A 24230-nucleotide genomic window follows, 5' to 3' on the forward strand; every position below is an offset into this window, starting at 1 on the left:
GGAAGGAGAAGAAGGCGTGTGAAGGTGCGTGTCCACAGGGGCGATTTTAAACGCGTGTGGGCGCGCCGCTTCCCAGTATTGCACGCTTGGTGGGCTGCCACTAGAGGATGATTGACAGGCGCTCTCCTTTAAAGAACACATTTTTGCGAGCGTTCGCGAGCGTTCCCGAGGCGGCGAGTCGAGCCCGGCGCCTCTGATTAGCATAAAGTAGATTCGACTTCAACTTTAGGCAAATGAGGAGCGGCCAACTCGCGCGCCGTCTCTCGACATTCGCCGCGACGCTACCAGAATGCAATGCACGGCTTTTCACATAGACAATGAATTGGACGCGGGGAAACACCGCTGCCTGTGGACACGCACCTGGAGACGAGTAGGAGACGAGGCGTGGACTGGGATTAATACAGCCGATTCAGATCTTCACCAATCAAATGAGCTCCTCTCCTCTCCTTTAATGCGTTAGGGGAGGTTCAGTGCAAGTTCCGTCACTTGACAACCCGATGACAGAAGCAGCGCCGCCGCTCCCACAACGCGCTGTGCGTGCTTATCATAATAATAACAATGCCGATATTATAAAAAACAGGAGAGAGAGAGGGAGATGTTTTGGTCCGAGAGGCTGAGTTTCCGTTACGCGTGCCATCCGCCTTTGATCTGACGTCAGATGTGACGGGACAATCTATATAGATATAAATTCACGTGTTGATTCAATTAGTTGCATTAAATAGTGTTTGTTGTGATTATTTATTGCATTTAAATGTGCCTGGAACTGTGGAAACCTGCTTGTGAGGTCTCGGTGACGTGTGCGCACTGCGCGCCGTCAGCCAAACTTCCACTCCGCCAGCTGTGATTCGCATTGAATGAATGGACTTTATTTGCGCCGAGAGTAGACCAGGTTGGAGCTGGCGAGCTTTCAGTACAGTCTCGGCAAGGCTTTTTGCCACGAAACTTCCGCTACGCCAAGCTGAATCTTCGACGCCTCCCCCTGCTGCGCCGCCACACCCATCTTGGCGCAGGCGATCCACCAAACTGACCGTGCGCAAGGCTGCGCGGGTCGAAACTTGCATTACGCCGGCTCCGCCACCCTGCGCCGCCCTGCGCTGCGCCACGAAACTAGGGCCCATAGTCTTTTATAATTCACACATTCAGGATTCAGGGTATTTAACGCAATCTCCTTGTTAAGTAAATGTAGCTCTACTATCTGAGGCCTAGTAGATATGAATTACATTTCTGTACCAAATATCATCCCTGTCGTTTAGCGAGGTGATTAATTACACACATAGTTAAGATGGCCTGTTTCTCTCTTTTCACAGCAAGCAGGCCAAAGCATTTCAGACAGAGGTAGCAAATTAAAACTGAAAACAAAAAGCAACATTAGTGCACCGCTATTACTCCACAAGAGACATTACAGGTATGAATGTGAAAGTACATTGTAAAAAAAAAAAAAAACACATTTGTCATAATCAAAAGTGCAAGTGAACTATAAATGATAAATCACACAGTGTATTTTGTTCCAGTGGTATTTTTAATTTCTGTCCTCAGCAGTCGGTGAAATAGTCGCTGAACTGGAAAATGAGAAAGCTGAAAGCTGAAACCCTTTTGAATAATGAACACTACTGCATTACAGCATTCTGCAGGTAAGTACTGTAAGTCCGCCTCCCATCCACTTTCACTGCAGTTAGCTGAAGCTAAAACAATCATGCTATCAGCTCTATATGCGTTAAATCTTTTGCATCGCCTCTAACATGTAACTATGTTTATGTCTAGTAATAAATAGACACGGTTTTAAAAGTTTAAACCAACCAAAAACTTTGGAACAACATTGGTGGTGTGATGACCCCTGCTGTTGAGGCAGCAGGCTCCTGATGTGACTTGGGTTTGTGGGAGGAGTTTTGGTCAATCATGGGCACCTGGGCCCAGTGTTCCTGAGATTATAAAGCGACCCATGATTGATTCATTCTCTCTCTCTCTCCTCTCCAGCAGATGTCCTACGGGTGATGTGGCAGCCGCAGTTTTCTTAAGTTCCATTATGCTCAGTTTATGCACTTTACAACACACATCCATTACATTTTACACACATGCACATCCTACACTACTGATAGACTGATGGTCACATCCCATTTGTTCATTATTTTCCTTTGTTGCACATTGCGTTGCTTTATGTTAAATAAATATACTTTGCTAAACCTTCTTAATTTCAGTGTCTCCCGTCTTGTCGTGGCCCAAAGAGCCAGGTTGTGACAGTGGAGTTTCCAAGCGAGTTAGCCGTACCAGGCAAAGAGGCTCCATGAGAGCCCAGCTGAACTTGGAAGTCTGTCCCATGGATTTAGTCATATTCCATGACATTTAAAAGGATTGATCACAGACAAAAGTTAAAGTTAACTAAAGCTCATGGTCTTAACTCAACGGCAGCCTGCCTTACGTCATCATTTTAACAAGCAAGCCACCATTCTACGATTTATACACAATGTTTGCATCTGGACAATGAGCTGAAACCGAGCGAAAGTTATACATTCACGAATGTACGCAGGCCCCCTGCTTTGTGAAGTCGGTTGAAAGCTTCTCCCCACTTCCCACCTCTGTGACCATCGCACCCCTAAATGACTTTTCACGCTGCATCAAAGCTCTGCGTTTCCCAGTGATCCCCAGCAGACTCCTTATAAGGTGTTTTCCAATTACTCTCACAGACTGAGTAAGAGGATCCTGCAGCGCCACCAGTAAATACAAACAGAAGCCCATTATTTCTATCCATAGAGATATGAACCAGGGGGGGGGGGGGGGGGTTCTTACCTTGCCAGAGTCAGCCCAATGCCATTATCAGCAAATCTAAACAAGAGCGAGAGAAAATATTATGACTGTGAGCTCAGTGACAGTCAGGTCTCCAGGAAACACTTATTGTTAGATATCGGGATGAATGTATTGCTTTCTTTTATGAAATGTACAAAAAAAATCGACGCAATCTACTCAAAACTCATGATGATGAAACGACTGAAAACAGAGAAGTAGTAGTACTACTACATATCTTACATTTTTGCTTTTGTTGTCACACTAAAAGTTAACACTTTGAAAAAAGCATTAAATACTTTTTACAAAACTTGTCATTGCTACAACTAATGCTACTACTACTACTACTACTACTACTACTACTACTACTACTACTACTGTTACTACTGCTGCTACTACTACTGCCACTACTTCTACTACAACTACTGCTGTTACTGCTACTACTGCTGCTACTACCACTGCTACTGCTAATACTACTATTACTGTTACTACTGCCACTACTACTACTACTACTACTACTACTACTGCTGCTACTACTACTACTTCCACTACCACTGCTACTACTACTACTACTACTCCTAATGTTACTACTGCCACTACTACTACTACTACTACTACTACTACTACTGTTACTACTGCCACTACTACTACTACTAATGCAACTACTACTACTACTACTACTACTGCCACTACTACTACTACTTCTACTACAACTACTGCTGTTACTGCTACTACTGCTGCTGCTGCTACTACTACTACTTCCACTACCACTACTAGTACTACTACTACTATTACCACTACCACTACTAGTACTACTACTACTACCACTACCACTACTAGTACTACTACTACTATTACCACTACCACTACTAGTACTACTACTACTACCACTACCACTACTACTACTACTAGTACTACTACTCCTAATGTTACTACTGCCACTACTACTACTACTACTAATGCAACTACCACTACTACTACTATGACTAATACTTCACTACCACTACTACTACTACTAATACTACTACTACTACTATTGTTACTACTACCACTACTACTACTACCACCACCACTACTACTACTACCACTACTACTGCCACTACTACTACTACTACTACTACTAATGTTACTACTGCCACTACTGCTACTACTACTAATGCAACTACTACTACTGACTAAGGATACAGAGTCTGAGCATCAGCTCTACAGATGTTTTTGTTGTCGAACAACATGAGAGAAAAATATCTCTGTACATATATTTTCTGACAGCTTTCTATTGTTCTGTTGATTTTAACGTGAGTAGATGTTCTGTGCTGGAATAATCTTTCAAAGAAGCCTTGATGAGGAAAAAATACAGCCTTGTATACAAACTAGAGCAGACAGTAGTGTTTGGTTTAAAGTATGCTGTTACTGCTTTGAAAGAGGCATCCAAATGCTGCAGGTGTGTACAAAATGTAAATTTGAAAAAGGATAATGAGGTTTTGATCGTGGGGTTGTTGTTGAGATGTTCTCTCTATGTCCAAGTGTTGCGTCTTATTTTAATTATTTGTGTTTTGAGATTTGACACGAGTCACGTTCTGCAAAAGTGTAATTGATCAATATCACTGTATGAATGGTCGGCCCACTCACTGGCAGTCGTCCAGCCAGACATCCCCTCCTCTTAGCCAGGCTCCATGGTCCTGGTTCTTATAGGCCACAAAATGGTGGATTCGAGCTGGAACTCTGGGTTTGAAGGGATCAGCATCCTGGTGGGGGCCATACCTAAACAATTCACACACACACATACAGGGTGGACAAAGACAGCATTCACTCGTAATCTCTAAAGATATTGTATGTAAAACACCAAACGTCAAGCATCATACTTTCAACTCGTCATCTCACTCAATTTGAAAACATTTTGTGTGAAATTACTTTTATTGAATGACAGATAATATACGCAGTTGGTGTGCAAAGGTTTTGAGACAGCCTAGGCCACTACTTCAGTAGTCTTATTGCAGATCACATATCACGTCCCTGGCCTGGGTAAATCATTTATTACAAATTTATTATGGCATACATCAGCCTGGTCTCCTAAAAAGATGTTCCCACTCAACTAAACTAAATTGTGAATTAAATTTCAAGGGAAACATATTTTGTGTTTTTTTGTGGCGAATCACAAATTTTAAGTGTTTTTTTTTTTTTGGCTTGGTTTTGTTTCAATTTCATAATCATTTTAATCCAGACCATGCTATTTTTCACGTCTGATTGGACTTTGTAACCAGGAAGCAGTGGGACAAACAAAGTTATATGAGAAACCGCTCTACGTTGGTTTACGATCCACATTTCAATGTAGAGAGGAAGAAACTGGTCAGAGAACTTCCCAACACTCCCAGTATGAATATGAGGAAGACGTACTGGGAGAAGTTGGACATCATTCATTTATGGAGACTGTTGAGTCGTATTAGTACAAGCCAAGAGAGTCATTGGGCTGAATGTTATTACACCTGGTAAAAATACATTTACATTTACATTTAGGTCATTTAGCAGACGCTTTTGTCCAAAGCGACTTACAATAAGTGTACAATAGTTCCTTACAAGAACTGAATTTGAGCTAGGAGGAGGATTTTAATGACGAGGTGAGCCGTGACACTTCCAGGTACATTCTGTCACTTCTATTGAACAAAATCTAAATAAACAATCTAAAAAATGAGTGGCCGATGTTGATGAAGGACAATGACATGTAGTAACACTGGGGTGGTCCTTTAAGCTGGGCTCACACTACGGGAGAATTGGGCCAATTTAACCCCAATTCTCTCATTCTGTCCTGACAGTCGGAGGAGCTTTCTTATCTCACTCCTTGATCTGCACTGATGTTTGGCTCTGATAATCTCGCCATGTATTACACCTTTTTGATTTGCCATTAAGCATTGTGTTCATATACTTTGAATACAGAGGTGTTCTCTTCCCATCTAGCCTGAAATAGTTTCCAGTTGCTTCTGACCCTTTCTTCAGGCGATTCTCTGTGAGAAAGAAAACATGTCCTCACTTTGAAGAGCACTGGACTGGGAGGGAGTGTCAGCAGGGTGGGTTCATGGTGAAATGATGAGGTCAGGCTGACACATTGGTCCGATCACACATGGGACCACAAATCATCACACTGCTGTTCTACCGTTGCAGTTCTACTGGAGTTGCTTTCAAGCGACACTCCCTGCTGTGGTTCCGTTCTATGCTAGAACACCAATCAACAGGAAACATGAGCACTACAGGCTGCACGTCCATCACTCTGAGTTGGGAGTGTTTGTGTGTTTCAGTCTGACCTGGCGCCAACCAGAGACAGGAATGGTCTTTTGTCCTTGTCGTTGGCCAGTGTGGTCTTTACTCCGTTATCGAGGATCATCCCAGCCTGGAAAAGAAAGAAAAGAAACGACATGCTGAAGAGGATTAGAGAGCCAACACAAATGATGAAGATAAGCAATGTTAGACATAAAACTCCTTCAGATATTTCATCATGTAGGCCACAGCATACAGTAAATAACTAACTTATAATAATATCATTGTTAACAACTATAATATTAATATTATTTTATGTATTTAATTGTTTATAATTATGATTATTTTAATTATGTTTATGATAATGATATATATCCAACTGGATAGTGTTGAATTGGACAATATTTCTTTGTTCTTTTTTTTAAATTATTATTAATTGAACTTGTGGGGACTTTTAGACACAAGTCAGACTTTGTTCATGTTTTTTAATGGGCTGCAATGGAATTTTAAATGTGAAATTAATTAAATATTCGCTCTACAGGCTTCCAACTCTAGTTATTAGAACTTTATTCTTTATTTTATTCTTTCTTTGGTGGCTGTGGCTCAGAGGTAATGTCAGTCGTCCTTCAATCAGAAGATTGGCAGTACGTATCCCAGCTCCTCCAGTCTGCATGCCAAAGTGTCCTTGGGCAAGATACTGAACCCCCAACTGCCCTTGATGCTGTGCCATCGGCGTTTGAATGTGTATGAATGAGTTAGATCCTGATGTGCAGGCGGCTCCTCTGCCATCAGTGTATGAATGTGTGTGTGAATGGGTAAAAGTTACTGAATGTAGTATGTGAAGCACCTTGAGTAGCTAGTTAGCTAGAAAAGCACTATATAAACGCAGGTCCATTTACCATTTATTCAATACCTGAGCTTTAAGTTGAGCTGAAAGAATTATTTAAGTGTTATTTTGTGTGAAGGGTGTTGTTGGCGTCTTCATCTAATACATCAGGTCCAGTAGCAGAGGACTTGTTGGGACACATGTTGAACATCAGTTATCAGGGTTTAATTAACAGTAGAGCATTCGGGTTCAATTAGCTGTAGCTGCTCTCATTCGTGACACCAGTCAACGTGTACATCCTGCTGAGTGTTCTCATCTCCACAGTGTTCAGAATGGAAGCAGGAGTCATGACATCTCCAAACAGGGATTTAGTTTTCTCATGTCCAGGCTTGTGTGCAGTTTAAAGCAGCATTATGGATAACATGACAACAAAGACTCCGACAAACTGACTGCCATTATCATCTTAGTACCTGGATACATTAGCAACCAATGTCACAGCCCCATCTCATGGCAGTTAATGAAGTATTCATGAGGCAATCAATTTAGTTTTAGTCCATTTTTTCCATGTCTCTCAGCAATAAAACAGCATCAAAGGAATATTAACTAGGATCCTTTCTCATGGTGGACACACAAATGACATGCATCCATGTGACAACGTGATGTCCTGAGCTGCTGGGTGGTGGTGGGGCGATGGATGGGTCTAACAACACAAGGCTTTCAACCAGGAGAACAGTCCAATCCAACCCACTTTAACAAACACAAGGTTTTCCAAAGTGCTGCACAACAAGATAAAACTCAATAAATAGATAATAACAATAGAAGCACAATAAAAATATGAAGCACACAATAGAAATATAAAAGTAATAAAATAAAATGCACTGCCCACACGAGATAAAAATATGCACGTATACACATAAAATCATAAAACCAACACCATACATGGTGTCAGAAGCCAAAGAAAAGAGGTGAGTTTTAATAAGAGTTAGAATGAGACAGTGAGGAGGCCTGTCTAATGTGCAGTGGCAAGCCATTCCAAAGTTTTGGAGCCACAACAGCAAAAGCTTGCTCCCCTCTGAGCTTAATCCTAGCTGTAGGCACTGTCAGGAGCAGCTGGTCAGCTGACCTGAGGGAGCGGCTGAGAGTGTATGGGTGCAGCAGCTCAAGAGAGCTATGGTGGGGCAATGCCATTCAAGGCTTTAAAAGCAAATCAAAGAATTTAAAACAAATCCTTGAATGGACGGGCAGCCAGTGGAGTGAAGCTAAAATAAGGGAAATGGGCTCATTCTTGCTTGTGCCAGTTAAAAGACGTGCAGCAGCATTCTGTACCAGTTGGACATGAGCAATGGAGGATCCACTAACCCCCATATAAAGTGCATGACAGTAATCCAGCGGAAAGGTCACAAAGGCGTGGATATCTGTCTCAAAGTGCTGTCTCTGAAGGACTCGTTTCATTTTTGCCAGCTGCCTCAACTGGAAAAAGCTCAATCTCACCACAGCTTTTATATGGCTGTCAAATTTAAGGTCTGTCTCCACTTTTACCCCCAGACTGTTCACAATTGGCTTGTGATATTGTGCCACAGAAACCAGGGGGGTAGGGGGGTAACAGAAGTGCCACCAAAAACCATGACTTCTGTCTTTTTTTTTTATTAAAATTTTGAAAATGTAAAGATATCCAAGCTTTAAGGTTGTGTAAACACTTTAGCAGTGGCTGAGTAGGAGTCAGACTTTTTAAGGGGGACATGGATCTGACTGTCATCCGCGTAACAATGAAAAGAAATGCCATGTCCAGTGATGGACACTGCGTGTCTGGAAGTGTGATGGTTTTCCTAAACTTAACAATCGTTTTGGAGCCTAATGTACAATTTGCATTGCTCAGCACATAACCAATAGATTACCTTTCGTAACTGTTCAATGAAGTACTGTGAGGCTGTGAAGCCCTACTAGTCATGAGACACAAAAACATAAAAACATGGAGTTTGAGATTGGAAAATAGTAACCATTTAAAGAAGTTTCTTAAAGCAACCCTTTCATTTTGCAGTTAGTTCTTGGCACCTGAAAGAAATCAGAAAATGAGATGAAATGAGGTAAATCTAAAATACCTACAATATGACGCAACTGACCTGCTGATATTAATGTTGAATTTGAACAATCACCAAATATTCTGGTTGCTGTGAAGTGACGCATTGGTGATGGTTTTCCTGAAGCTAACTCATAGGTTCTGCTGTCGAAATGTAAGTTGCTGGTTTTGTAGCATAACGTCGTCCCAACTGACAGAGAAAGAAGTTGAAAAAAAATTGACAAAATTAAAATGACATTTTGTGACTGTTTCACAAACTGTGGTGAGACTGTGTTGGATAGTTTAAACCAGCATTTAGGATACCGTGACAACACAGCATATTTTTAACACAAACACGCCAAACAACGATAACGTTAGCATGCTGGCTACATTAGGTAGCTACCTCCCAAGACTCCCAATGCCATGATGTAGCATATCATTCATATTGTATGTGAGGTTACTGTTACTAACTCCAACTATATTCGATTGTTTGGCCCACGGAGAAGCACTGTCATGCTCTCTTTAGCGATTCAGATGGTTTTGTCCTCATCCGCAAAATCTATATACACTATATTGCCAAAAGTATTGGGTCACCTGCCTTGACTCGCATATGATACGTTTAATATGACGCCGTCCACCCTTTGCAGCTATAACAGCGTCAACGCTTCTGGAAGGCTTTCCACAAGGTTTAGGAGTGTGTTTATGGGACTTTTTGGCCATTGAGGTCACACTGATGTTGGACGGGAAGGCCTGGCTCTCAGTCTCCACTCTCATTCATCCAAAAGGTGTTCTATTGGGTTGAGGTCAGGACTCTGTGCAGGCCAGTCAAGTTCATCCACACCAAACTCTCTCATCCATGTCTTTATGGACCTAGCTTTGTGCGCTGGTGCACAGTCATGTTGGAACAGGAAGGGGTCATCCCCTAACTGTTCCACGAAGTTGGGAGCATGGAATTGTCCAACATCTCTTAGTATGCTGAAGCATTCAGAGTTCCTTTCACTGGAACTAAGGGGCCAAGCCCAGCTCCTGAAAAACACCCTGTTACGGGTGGTGGGGTTCTGCTTTGTTGTGTGTTTACTTGTTCTGATCCTGTGGCTCATCTGTGGTTTTCCCACTCTGTTAGTAGGTCCACACTGAGGGCCTGCAGTGATTTCCTGCATTGCTTGCAGCTGAGGCCAGGAAATCAGCCAGGGCAATCAAGCCATCCACCAATCAGCTCACACCCACACCCTATATATATATGTTTGTTAGTTTGGTTTCACGGGGGGGGAGAAGGTGGAAGGTCTCAGACTGGTGCAGGTTGCTGTTTCAGTCTGTGCTTTCTTGGCTAGTACTTTGTTGTTTAGGCACATTTTTGTTTTGATCGTTTACCAACGTGTTTGTTAACTTTTGTCTGTTTTGCAGATCTATCCGGTGCAGGGTTGGAGAGGTTAGGGAACTTAGGTAGACACCTGCAGGTATACATTTGTGTCCCTCACCACACGTAGGTTACCTCTTGTATTAGTACACCAGTTAGAGCGGCGACACTACTCCATGTATTTTGAGGCATTAAGGTGCCTGCAAAGGGGATTAGTTTAGGGGGTTAGTCCTGGGGATGTTTTTGATTATAGCTAGTTGTTTTGGGGCGTTTCTTTAGTGATCGCTGCATAGCTCAGGGGGTTTGTGTTGTCTCCGCCCTGTGTCCGTTGTGTGGTTAATTAAACTGATTCATTGCAGTCTTTTGGTGACATTGGTTTCTTTTCATCCATACATTCACTGTCCTATGTTACACCGGGGTCCTCCGACCATCGGAGGACGTGTAACATATTTGGGGGCTCGTCCGGGATCCTTGTGGTCCCACTGGATGGTGAAAGTGTGGATGTTGGGTTCAGTGGCACAGGCTGGTAATAGGTTTAGTTTTTGTAGTTTAGTGTTTTTTTTTTTTTTTTTTTTTTTCTTTGGCTACTGTTTTGGTGCAGTGGAGTAGGAGTGGAGTAGAACTCCATTCATTTGGTAAGTATACAGGGCCATGCTCTACAATTTTTGCTAGGTGATATTACTTAAAACTTTGTAATTACAAAGGTTTCACTGGCTGTTTGGTAGTTTGCCGGGCACCAAGATGGCTACTGGTTTCAATGTTGAGGATTTTCTGGCCACACCCACTTTAGAAGAGCTGGACCAGTGTAGGAAGGTAGATTTATGTGAGATCGGTGCTCACTTTGGAGTTGAGTTGTCTAGGGCTAAAACTGTGGCTCAGTTAAAGGAGGCAGTACTAGTTCTGTTGAAGGACAAGGGTGTGCCTATTGAGGGGGCAGTTGTAAAAGCAATACTTACTGGGTCCCCTGATCCTTCTGAAGTGAAATTTGAGGCGGCACCAGGGGCAGAGCAGGTGGTAAAATCTCTTTCTACTCCAGGTAGCTCGCGAGCTTCCTCTGTATCCAGTGTCTCAGTAAGTACCAAACTGAAGGTTCGTTTGGCCCGCTTAAAATTGGAGGCAGAGGAGAGGGAGAAGGAGAGAGCGGCTGACTACAGGCACAGGGAGGCTATGCGCAAACTTGAGTTGGATGCTGAGATGCAACATGCCGTGGAGATGAAAAAGCTTGAGGTTGAGTTGGAAAAAAAGAGACTTGATTGTCAATTTTTCCAAAAGTCTCCCATTACTCCGCAGCCTGACGCTCTTACTTATCCAAATAAGCCTTTTGATGCTAGTCGGCACATAGCATTAGTTCCCCAATTCCGTGAACATGAGAGAGATGCATATTTTGAGTCTTTTGAAAGAGTTGCTACCGCTTTTAAGTGGCCTAAAGATGCTTGGGCACCTTTGCTACAGAGCAAACTGACAGGAAAGGCCCGTGAGGTGATGAATAAATTGCCTCTCACTGATAGCCTGGATTATGAGGTGTTAAAAGCGGCTGTGCTTCGAACATATAGTTTGGTGCCTGAGGCGTATAGACAGCGTTTTCGTGCTTACAGAAAATTCCATGACAAAACCTTTGTTGAATTTGCTAGTGAGAAAGAGACACTGTTCTACCGGTGGCTAAAGGCTACTGAGGTATCTGACTTTGAGTCCGTTTGTGAATTGGTTTTGATGGAGGAGTTTAAAAACAATTTGTCCGAGCGTGTAGTGACGTATCTGAATGAGCAAAAACCTGTCAAGCTAGCAGATGCTGCTGTTTTAGTTGACGAGTTTGTACTTACTCACAAGCAGCATTTCAGTTCATCTGGCCCATATAAACAGGAGAAGACTGAGCGCTTGGACAAAAACAAAGCTATAGTGGCTAATTCCAACTTCACGCCTAAATACCAACCTCAATCAGGTCCACGTTCAGAACTCCGTGAGTGTCATGATTGTCACCAAGTTGGTCATCTCATAGCCAACTGTTCTTTGCGTAAACGCAGGGAAGCAACCAAAGCAGGCTCTCCTTCGCCAACCGGATTATGTCCATTAGTTGTCACATCAGGTGTAAGGGAAAGCCCTGATCCAACCTATGCACCATTCATGTTGGATGGCTATGTTTCCCTGGGCTCAGACAGAAAATGTCCAGTGCGCATACTGCGTGACACAGGGGCAGCAAAATCATTTATTTTGTCAGATGTTTTGCCTTTCTCTGAAGAGTCTTCATGTCACTCTAGCGTACTAGTCCAGGGGATAGGTATGAGTTATATTTCTGTACCTCTGCACCGTCTGAACCTGACTTGTGATTTAGTGAGTGGTGATTTCTCAGTTGGTGTTCGTCCTTCGTTGCCCATGCGAGGGGTTACATTTGTGTTGGGCAACGACATAGCCGGTGGAAAGGTTACACCTGTTCTAGAGGTGTTAGATCAACCTGACTTGTCACAGCCGGATGTTCTTGGGCGATCCTACCCTGATGTGTTTCCGGTATGCGCCGTTACACGCGCACAGGCCCGTAAGCTGGGTGATGCAGTTGATTTATCAGACACTGTGTTTGCTGAAGGTCTAAGCGATCAGGCATTTTCACCCTCTCTCCCCAGTCATGATTCTGAAAATAGTAAAGAGGCTAAACCTAGGTTAAACCCCGAGAGTGTGTTTGATGTTAAACATTTGCCTATGACTCGTGACAGCCTCGTAGGGGCACAGAAAGCTGATCTTAGTTTGTCTAAGTTTTTCAATAACATTAAAAACACTGACTCAACTAACAACAAAGACACCATGTATTTTATTGAAAATGGTTTGCTGTTGAGGAGGTGGAGAGATCGCCGTGATGGTGATAGTGATTCTAGTGCTGTGGTTCAGGTAGTTATTCCATCAAAACACAGACAGTCAGTTTTATCCCTGGCTCATGATAATGTGTGGGCGGGTCATTTGGGAGTGGCAAAGACATATGATCGAGTGCTCCGACATTTTTTCTGGCCAGGTCTGAAAAAGGATGTGACTCATTTTTGTCGAACTTGTCCCATATGTCAGGTGGTTGGAAAACCAAACCAGGTTATCCAACCTGCTCCACTTCGCCCGATTCCAGCAGTAGGTGAGGCTTTTGAGCATGTCCTAGTTGATTGTGTAGGTCCCCTCCCTGAAACAAAAAGTGGGAATCAGTACTTGTTGACTATGATGTGTATAGCTACTAGGTACCCAGAAGCAATTCCTCTTAGAAAGGTAACATCGCAGTCTGTAGTGAAGGCCCTGATCAAGTTTTTCTCTACATTCGGGCTGCCAAAGATAGTACAAACTGATCAAGGTACTAACTTTCTATCTGGCATCTTTGAGCAGGTTTTAAAATCTCTAGCTATCACTCATCGTGTCTCCAGTGCTTACCACCCTGAGTCGCAGGGCGCTTTGGAAAGATGGCATGGTACCCTCAAGTCCGTGCTGCGTAAGTACTGCCTGGAGCACGGAAAAGACTGGGACGAGGGTGTCCCGTTGGCTCTTTTTGCAGTCCGCGAAGCAGTGCAGGAATCACTAGGTTTCAGCCCAGCCGAACTAGTGTTTGGCCATACTGTGAGGGGGCCTCTGAAAGTGCTCAAGGATTCAATCATTGGTGATGGTCTGTCAAAAAAAGTAAACATCCTCAGTTATGCGAGTCGTTTCCGTGAGCGGCTACATGGAGCATGTAGCCTAGCCAAAGAGAGTTTGTCTGGAGTTCAGAGCAACATGAAGAGGCGGTACGACAAGAAAGCAATTTCCCGTGCTCTAGTACCAGGTGACCAAGTATTGGTTTTGTTACCTATCCAGGGTTCATCCATGTCAGCTCGGTTTTTAGGTCCTTATGCTGTGGAGAGGAAGTTAAGTGAAACCGATTATGTTATTAAAACTCCAGAGCGTAAGAGAAAAACACGTGTGTGTCATCTCAACATGTTGAAGTTGTACCATGTTAGAGACAGTTCTGGTTCCGTGAGTGTGCCTCCAGTGGCTACTGTTGGTGCTGCTGTGCCTAGCTCTCAAATCCAGGATAGTGATGAGGATGGTTTAGATACCCGTAGACTCCAGCAACAAACTCCTCGGTTATCCAACTCAGAGATGTTGAAGGACCTTTTGAGTTTGATGCCACATTTGAGTGCCAGCCAGCGACATGATTTAGTGTCTTTGATTTTGGATTTTAAGTGTCTGTTCGGAGACAGTCCGTCTCGCACCAATGTTCTGGAACATGACATAGATGTTGGTGATGCTCGTCCAATAAAACAACATCCCTACAGAGTGAATGCTGTCAAGAGGGCAGCTATGAGACAGGAGACTCAGTATTTACTGGAGCATGGTCTAGCAAAACCTAGCTCTAGTCCGTGGAGTAGTCCCTGTCTACTTGTTCCAAAACCAGACTCGACATTCCGTTTTTGCACTGATTACCGTAAGGTAAATAATATCACTGTATCTGACTCGTTTCCACTACCGCGAATAGACGACTGTGTTGACACGATTGGTTCCGCTTGCTTTGTCACAAAATTAGATCTGCTCAAGGGTTATTGGCAGGTCCCTCTCACAGCTCGTGCTTCTGACATTTCAGCGTTTGTGACACCAGATACCTTTTTGCAATACACTGTAATGGCGTTTGGCCTGAAAAATGCTCCTGCCTGTTTCCAGAAGTTGGTTAACACTGTACTTGGCGACATTCCAAATTGCACTGCATATCTGGATGATGTGGTTGTTCACTCTACTGAGTGGGAGGAACATGTGTGCTCTCTCCAAGCAGTTTTCCAACGTTTGGCTGATGCCTCCCTAACAGTCAACCTGGCAAAATGCGAGTTTGGGAAGGCGACGGTCACCTACTTGGGCAAGCAAGTGGGTGGTGGCAAAGTGCGCCCCCTTGCTACAAAGTTGGCTGCCATCAGTTCATTTCCGGTCCCCTCCACTAGGAGAGAGTTGCGACGGTTTTTAGGAATGGCCGGCTACTACAGGGGTTTCTGTAGAAATCTCTCCTCTGTTGCTGCTCCTTTAACCGACCTTGTTAGTCCAAAACATCCTTTTCAGTGGATGGCTTCATGTCAGGTGGCCTTTGAGAGCTGCAAGGCTCTTTTGTGCAGTGCCCCAGTTCTTAGTGCACCTGATTTTAGCTGCCCCTTTGCACTGGAAGTAGATGCCAGCTGCATTGGTGCTGGTGCAGTTCTGATTCAGTCGGACGACCATGGGTTAGATCATCCTGTTGGGTTTTACTCTAAGAAGTTCAGCAAGTGCCAGATGCGTTATTCCACAGTAGAACAGGAGACCCTGGCTCTACTGTTAGCTTTGCAGTTCTTCGATGTGTATGTGGGATCCAGTCCTGTGCCAGTTGTGGTCTACACGGACCACAACCCTCTAGTCTTTATACATCGCATGTATAATCACAACAGGAGGTTAATGAGATGGTCATTGTTCCTGCAGAACTACCGCCTTGTCATCCGCCACAAAAAGGGCAAAGACAATGTGGTTGCAGATGCACTGTCCCGGTGTGGACAGGTTTAGCTTATAGTTCATTTAGCGAAGCATTAAGTTTTTTATTTATACATCATGTATGTATTTGATCATACGGTTGAAAAAGTTGCTTGATTATGTTACTTAACATATTCCCTCAGTTATTGTGTGATCCTTGACTTGAGTAAACAGGCTATTCCGGATATGCTCCAGTTTGTATCAACCGGGGGTTGCTATTTGAGGGGGGGAGTGTTACGGGTGGTGGGGTTCTGCTTTGTTGTGTTTACTTGTTCTGATCCTGTGGCTCATCTGTGTTTTTCCCACTCTGTTAGTAGGTCCACACTGAGGGCCTGCAGTGATTTCCTGCATTGCTTGCAGCTGAGGCCAGGAAATCAGCCAGGGCAATCAAGCCATCCACCAATCAGCTCACACCCACACCCTATATATATATATATGTTTGTTAGTTTGGTTTCACGGGGGGGGAGAAGGTGGAAGGTCTCAGACTGGTGCAGGTTGCTGTTTCAGTCTGTGCTTTCTTGGCTAGTACTTTGTTGTTTAGGCACATTTTTGTTTTGATCGTTTACCAACGTGTTTGTTAACTTTTGTCTGTTTTGCAGATCTATCCGGCGCAGGGTTGGAGAGGTTAGGGAACTTAGGTAGACACCTGCAGGTATACATTTGTGTCCCTCACCACACGTAGGTTACCTCTTGTATTAGTACACCAGTTAGAGCGGCGACACTACTCCATGTATTTTGAGGCATTAAGGTGCCTGCAAAGGGGATTAGTTTAGGGGGTTAGTCCTGGGGATGTTTTTGATTATAGCTAGTTGTTTTGGGGCGTTTCTTTAGTGATCGCTGCATAGCTCAGGGGGTTTGTGTTGTCTCCGCCCTGTGTCCGTTGTGTGGTTAATTAAACTGATTCATTGCAGTCTTTTGGTGACATTGGTTTCTTTTCATCCATACATTCACTGTCCTATGTTACACCGGGGTCCTCCGACCATCGGAGGACGTGTAACACACCCCAACACCATAATCCCCCTCCACCAAACTTTATATGTGGCACAATGCAAGATGTCAGACAAGTAACGTTGTCCTGGCAACCGCTAAACCCAGACTCGTCCATCAGATTGCCAGATGGAGAAGCGTGATTACTCACCTTAGAGAATGCGTCTCCACTGCTAGAGTCTTTCGCATAATCTGTCAAAGTACCAAAGCTTACAAACAGCTAGCTGTAGTTATGTGCAATAAAGTTAATTCCCCTGACAAAAAATACAAATATTACCAATGATAAATCCCTTCTCAGCCAGCTCACTGCTTCAAAACAAAGTAGTGTTGCTGCTGTGAACGTCCAACCTGCAGCTCTGACACAACCTCTTCTCTCACAAACATCCCAGGGAGGCAGCCTCACATGAGTTATGCTCCCATTAAGATGATTCAAATTGAAAGTGAAGAGGGGAAGGGTGGAGTGAGATATTGGGGAAAGAACTGTAACACTTTCTCTCCAGCAGAGCCTCATAAATCTCTCTGCTCCAGCAACACTGTGTTGTGTTTGATGCTGCAGGCCTCTCCAAACTCTGTCCTCCCCATCTCTTTGGCTCTCTCTCTTTGTTTGTCCTCTCACCATTTACCTATTCTCTGTTTGTTACTTTCATCTCCCTTCAGCACTTACCGATGCTGCGTTTTCAATGTTCAAAATTAATTCTGATAGATTTCCTTGCAAACGGAAGTAATGAGTTCCAAATATATCAATATTCTGCATTAACTGCTGGTTTTCAGATGATAGGAATAACACATACTAAAAAGGTAATTGGGGGTCATGTCAGGGACCCTGGGAGAATCATTTTTATTTTGTTTACACATCTGGGGCATGAAAAATAAACAACATGAAAATGCAAAACAGTTGCCTGTCAATATTATATGGTATGGGGTTTTTATTGTGAAAGGAAAGAACAGAAGGAGGGGATCTGGTTTGTGATGAAAGGAGTAATAAAGTTTGGTCTTTTTTACTCATGACTACTAAGCCTCTGTGTCGTTGTTGTGTTGAATAAATAACCCAACACAATCTTCTCTACACAACGTGATTTGGTTGATGGCTTTGCAGTTTGCAAACTAATGTTGTAATATTGTTGTATATTGTTGACAAAACAAGTTAGAAAGAAACACATTGATGTGGGAATTAATCTTAATTTTTTTCAATGAAAAAAAATGGTCCTCGACCTTGAATTACAGTGTCGAAATACTTTCAAAGAATGTTCTACTCCTTAACCCATGCCATTGGTTTCATTTTCAATGTTTCAATGGAAAATTAAATAGGATCCTTTTTCATGGTGGACACATTTAAGACAATTCAATAGATGAAAATGTTATGGACTGCCACCTTAAGAAGTAATTAAGTTCTTGGTAATGAAAAGAAATCAGAATATAAGTAAATGCTTGAAAATAAAATGCAACATGCTGATGTGAATGGTGTATTGGATGATAATGGTTTTGCTCAGTAGCTACATGCTTCAGTGTTTGTAAATGTAGTGTCAACATCATACAGTATACTTCCAGACTAGTCCCAGACCCTGTCGTCAGACTCACCCTGTAGTTGGAATGGGCTCTGTTGTTGGTGAACTGGCCCATTGGTGTGTGTTCAGTGTGTCCTGGGGAGTACAGACCCTCTGAGGGTCCAGTGGGGACGTGATGGAAGATGAACCAGAAACCTGTTTCCTGAGGGATCACACACAAAGATAAAAGCTTTTCATTCCTATAGATGTAGAACAAATAAAGAATCTGTTGAGATGAATGTGTTGGAGCTGTGCATGTCAGACTGTCTGTTTTCCTGTTGCGCTTCACAGCTATGCAAATGAGAATAGTTATTACATAGGCCAGGATGAATGAGACTCCATTCAGCCCGACATCTCCTTGTAAAATCCCACAAGCACCATGGTAATTGGCACTCTATCATAGTGAAAGTGTGCTGCTGCCAGTGCCTGTTGTCTGCTTGATTGTGAAGTTAATGGGAGTACACAGCCATTAATCCGACCTGGCAACGCCGTAATGAGACATACCTCCACCTGGAGAGAGGTGGAGGGAAAGAGGGGGGAGAGAGGGTGAGGACCTCACCTCTGAGCCTGCAGCAGCACAGTTGATGAGGTTGTTATTGGGGTTGGCGATCCAGAAAGTTGAAGTGGCGCTGAATAGATGGTTTGAGAGGAAGAAGAGAAAAGAGTTTGGTTATTGGATTTCCCCCCAAACACTTTGAACCAGCAATGGAGGTAAATGAAGAAAGTGACCTTCGGAAGACTCTTAGAAAGTCTTTTGTACTGACAACAGAGCTGTAGTTATACAAATGGACAAAACGGTTAATTGTTTTTCCTTTTACTGCGGCCCATTCCAGAAAACCAGTTCACCAAATAAGCCGGGAGGGAAGCATCTTTTTATTACTTTATTAGAATGACACAACAACCAGTGAAGAAGTCAAGCTAGTTAAAAGCAACAGACATTGTCTTCTTCCATTCTCTTCTGTTGAACAAGAGTTAACTTTTAGACACATTAAAGCTGCATGCTTAGAACAGGCCCTGGTTATGTAAATGTGTCTTAAAGTGAGACCATATCTAATTCCTCTCTCCATTAGATAAGCTGCAGGTCTAAAGCATGTACTTTAATTACACCAGTTACTGTCCTGTAGATTGGTTCAATCAGAGTGTGATTCTGCTCAGTCATGTTTCTGTCACAAAGTATACAGTAGAATAAACCAAGACTTTAAATGTCTCAGTGAAATCTGACAACATAAATATGAACTTTACCCAAATAACAGTATTTTGTATGTATTTATTCTCTATTTATTCCAGCAAAATGAGGATACATTGTCTTAAGCTAATCTGAAGGCCACATGAAGTTTGGAGTTCTGTAGCGATTGACTCTACAGAAAGTTGGTGACCTCTGTGCACTATGTGCCTCAGCATCCGCTGACCCCACTCCGTCATTTTACATGGCCTACCACTTCTTGGCAGACACCAAAAATGAACTGGCTACCCCAGCTTTAAAGGAAGTACAATGAAATCCAGGCCATCCAGGTTGCAGCCCCTTCTCCCTTAACAAAAGGAAGCAGCTCAATCTCCCAAATCAAAGCCACAAACAGCTGCAGGTTTCAGACTTCACAAAGCCCAGTAAAGTCACTTCAGTCCAATTCACATGATGACGTCTACAGCCTCTCACCCATTTAACACCCTAAGTCCGACAATATCTCTTGATATTTAGGAAAATGTTTCAAAAGCTTAATTCCAAATGATCCAGCAAGTTTTGTGGACAAACTGTGACTGATTTATAGAAAAACCTGCACGAGAGTTCAGTCGTTCTCTACTCAAGTAGAAGTACAGATACTTGTGGTCAAAAAGACTCTGATCAGAGTAGAAGTGGTTTCAAGATGAGTGTATAAACAATTTCTGATTCATAGTCTGATCTGTGGTGCCTACCAGTGGTGTGGTGGTAGTTGATGATGTGGGTGTACTGCTAGGTAGATGGGTAGGTTACAGAGGAGGAAGTGGGTATACTCTCCGATATATATTCCAATGGCTTTCTGGCTGATAGGTGGGTATACCCTGAATACCTGCGTATATCCTCCACTACACCACTGGTGCCTACACAGCATACACTGCTTCTTTCTCCCTCGTTTGTTGGGCAGTCTGTGGTGGTCAGTGTTCTGTTGTTTGCTGTGTTTTGTTGGGGGAGCAGCATCAGAGCCAGTGACACCAACAGACTTAACAAAGTTATTAAGAAGACTGGCTCTGTGATCGGCTGTAAACAGGGCTCTCTGGAGAGGAGGACACTGAACAAACTGTTATCCATCTTGGATAATCCTGACCACCCTCTCCACCACACACTAGTCAGACAATGGAGCAACTTCTCCAACAGGCTGCTTTAGCTCCGCTGTCATAACAACAGATACAGGACATATCAAATCAGAAACCACAAATGCAAATCAGAAAACACAAACGCAAATCAGAAAAGACAAACACAAATCAGAAAACACAAACGCAAATCAGAAAACACAAACACAAATCAGAAAACACAACAACATTAACCAAACCGGAAAAGGTAGGTACTCTCGGGCGACAGGAATCGTCGCTGATTGGACGATTGAACCAGAAGGACAACACCGCCAGACAAACAGAAACACACCGCAATGTATTGCCAACATTGTGGCAAAGAATTTGAGGAAAAACCGAACTTCTGCAGTGAATGTGGGAAAGCATATCCAATATAACGTGGGGTTGTCAAAATTGCTAAAAAATTACGTTTGAATATTCCCTTTAAAAAAACGCATATATTCAAACAAATTCAAATTTCTTCTTGCGCATTAGGCATATCATAATGGGACAGATTAATACAATGAGACATAATTACTTGTATAGGTTTATAATTTATTTACGTTTAAACATATTTAACAACATATTACCTACACAAAAATAAGTAAATGAACTAATGGCCAAGACTGCAGACCTTGGCCTCTCGCTCCCGCATGCACTCTCTCTCCTTCACGCGCGCGCTCTCTCTCTCTCTCTCTCCTTCACGCTCTCTCCTTCACGCGTGCTCTCTCTCCCTCCCTCTCTCTCTCTCTCCTTCCCTCCCTCTCTCTCTCTCTCCTTCCCTCCCTCTCTCTCTCTCTCTCTCTCTCCCTCTCTCTCCCCCTCCCTCACGTTCTCTGCGCATAGCGGTTTACAGTTTTTTACGATTGTTTACACACTAAAATAAAAATTTCCACACAATTTGCGAAATTCTACTCCAAGGAGCAAAACACCTCCACAGATTTGCACAACATTACACACAATGTCTGCTTCACCCTTTTTGCAAAACATTACACACAGGGATTTGTAAAACGCTACACACATTTTCACACCTTAGACACAGATAAGGATTGTGAGGTTACTTCCTTGTCATTACAAAGCCCCGGATTGACAATGACCACACTAATGAACAAATTGGATAATCACATCCACCAAGTGTGGAAGCACACATGTGCTTATTTGAAAATGCAGCACTCAGGTGTGCTATAAAAGGCAGCAGGTGAGTTCACCTGTCTTCAACAAAAATGGAAGGAGCTAGAAGAAGAAGGACCGTTTGAATGGCAGTGTGTTCCTTATGAAAACAAGAGATTTTCTTCATGAAAATTGTGCCAAATGCAGAGAATTGTGTGTAGTGTTTTGAAAAAAGTGTGTTTTAAAACTGCAATTTGAGTGTAAAGCAGGAATTGTGCTTGCAGTTTAGCAGAGTTAGTTCAGGGGGTTGGTGCATGAGTTACATGTTGTGGTCATTGTGTCTCAAGTACCAGTATTTGTGTCTAAACAATTGAGAAAAACTGTAATAGCAGCGCGTATGTCCTCACTGTCAGCGCTCATGTTTTGAAAACATGTAAACCGTCCTTTGAACTTCCGGTTCAAAAGGACAGACCAGTCCAATCAGCGACGATTCCTTTCGCCCGAGTGTTGCGGATTTGCGTTCGTGTTTTCTGATTTGCATTCGTGTTTTTTAATTTGCATTTTCTGATTTACGTTTGTGTTTTTTGATTTGCGTTTGTGTTTTCTGATTTGTGTTCATGTTTTTTGTATTGTTTGTGTTTTCTGATTTGTGTTTGTGTTTTCTGATTTGCGTTTGTGTTTTCTGATTTGCATTTGTGTTTTTGATTTGCGTTTGTGTTTTCTGATTTGCGTTTGTGGCTTTTGATTTGCGTTTGTGGTTTCTGATTTGCGTTCATGGTTTTTGATTTGCGTTCGTGGTTTGCACTTCAGGGCCTACGCAGAAAAGAAAGAGGTGATGGCAGATTGTTGTGACGCATGTGAACCAGTCTGAAGGACTATGGAAAACGGTTTCCTGCTGCTGAACATGGAATGTTGTGTGAATATGTTATTAACAATGATATTATCATTTCAGCCTAGAAAGGTGGCAAACTCTCTGCTACGTCTGTCATCTGAAAACCTCTCATCTCAATTATGCAACCTTAATAAGGATGCACGCTTCACTTCCCATCAGCCCCAGCAGCAGCTCATTTTGGATTAGCTGCGGTGTAATCAAGGTCTCAGCCGGTCCTAATCAAGGTTTAGTCCTCATCATGCTCCCTGATGAGAGGGACAACATTCAACACATACAGAGAGGACGGAGCAGACAGAATGGACCATGCTTGATGGATTGACTTCATACATGCACACTCACATTCCATATCAAATGTCTAATTTGATATGTGTTAGGGTCCGTTTGGGTTTTCTGATATGTTGATATAATTTGTTTCTTAGCAGCATTCTTTGGACATGGATACAGTACATATTTTTCATCACTTTGTGAGGCACGTCCTCTGTCCTGTACGAAAAGAAGGAGAAACACAAAAATATGGATATTAGATATGAACAAATATCACAATGCCAACCTCTTGAAGGGGTTGAAGGAATGAAAGAGGGAAGCTGAGTCCAACAATCATTCAAGGCTGGATTAGTTTTCAAAAAACATATATGTGTGATATTGTGTGCTGCAAACCAGCAACAAGTCGAGTGGGACGAATTCGCGTAAAAGACGAAATAAGCTTTTTTTTTTCAAAATTAATGATTTTCGTTTTTTTGCAGAATATGCAAGTTGAGATCATGAAGAAGCCACTCCATATTTCAGATAACAGTATTGGTTGCCATAAAAGTATACATTTTGTATTTGTAGTTTCGGAAAAAATCAGTCGTTGTCTGTGTCCCTGCAGGGCCGTGTACGGCGATGCAGTTCACTTCCATACTGATTACCGTTGGCCGTTCACGCGCTGTTATTTTTCGGCAAATCAGCTGCACGTTAGAAGCGAAACACATGGCTACTTATTCAGCGCAGCGGATCAGCTGGAGGAAGATATCAGACGTGGTCAGATGTACGAGTACATTTCAACGGGATAAAGACAGCGAAATGGAGGAAATCCGTAACTTTGACTGCAAATGCGACGGAAGAAGAAAGGAGAACTCTCTCCTTGGAAGACATTCATGTAGCAACAAACTTTCTCAAGAGCTTATGTACAGCATACGGATGGATTCTTTAGCTGCCGAAAGAGAGCAAACGGACAGTAATTACGTCGGAGATGACTGCATCCACCTAAAATCCGCAGACGAAAAGAAAGTCCGCCCGGACCTCTTATTTCATCGGAGCCAACGAAGTCTGCAGGGATACTTTTCAGTTTCTTAGGGGGTGAGTTTCCGTTAACATCCAAGTTATCTACTTTGCTTAGCTAGCTAAGCTAGCTCAGTGCTGTAATTTTAAAAGTATATGCACATCGAAACTAAGTTGTAATGGGAGGCTTTTGGCTCGTAATGTGGGCATCTAATTTAACGGTGCCAAAAAAGGTGCCAAGTTGCCTGTTGCCATTGCTTGAATTGACTGTGATGCTAATAGTTTAGCAACTAGCCTACCTGAGGACAATAGGCTAGTTGCTAAATCATTAGCACTAGCTACTTAGACGGTGCCTGCAGGCTAACAGATAGCAGATATCACTGAGT

At 42.9% G+C, this 24230-nt stretch overlaps 1 protein-coding gene across 3 annotated transcripts in view; it reads right to left on the minus strand.

Annotated features, from left to right (window-relative positions):
* cemip (cell migration inducing hyaluronidase 1) overlaps window positions 1–24230 on the minus strand; it is a 264056-nt gene that overhangs the window by 46140 nt on the left and 193686 nt on the right. For all 3 annotated transcript variants that reach the window (XM_084006631.1, XM_084006632.1, XM_084006633.1), the window contains exons 15-19: window positions 18838–18907; window positions 18313–18441; window positions 6075–6160; window positions 4408–4539; window positions 2785–2820 (exon numbers count right to left, since the gene is read on the minus strand). In XM_084006631.1, coding sequence (XP_083862757.1) covers window positions 2785–2820; window positions 4408–4539; window positions 6075–6160; window positions 18313–18441; window positions 18838–18907 — 453 coding nt within the window. The remainder of the gene's footprint in view (window positions 1–2784; window positions 2821–4407; window positions 4540–6074; window positions 6161–18312; window positions 18442–18837; window positions 18908–24230) is intronic.

The sequence above is a fragment of the Eutrigla gurnardus genome (genome assembly GCF_963514095.1).
Source record: "Eutrigla gurnardus genome assembly, chromosome: 1".
In the NCBI taxonomy this organism is placed as follows: Eukaryota; Metazoa; Chordata; class Actinopteri; order Perciformes; family Triglidae; genus Eutrigla; species Eutrigla gurnardus.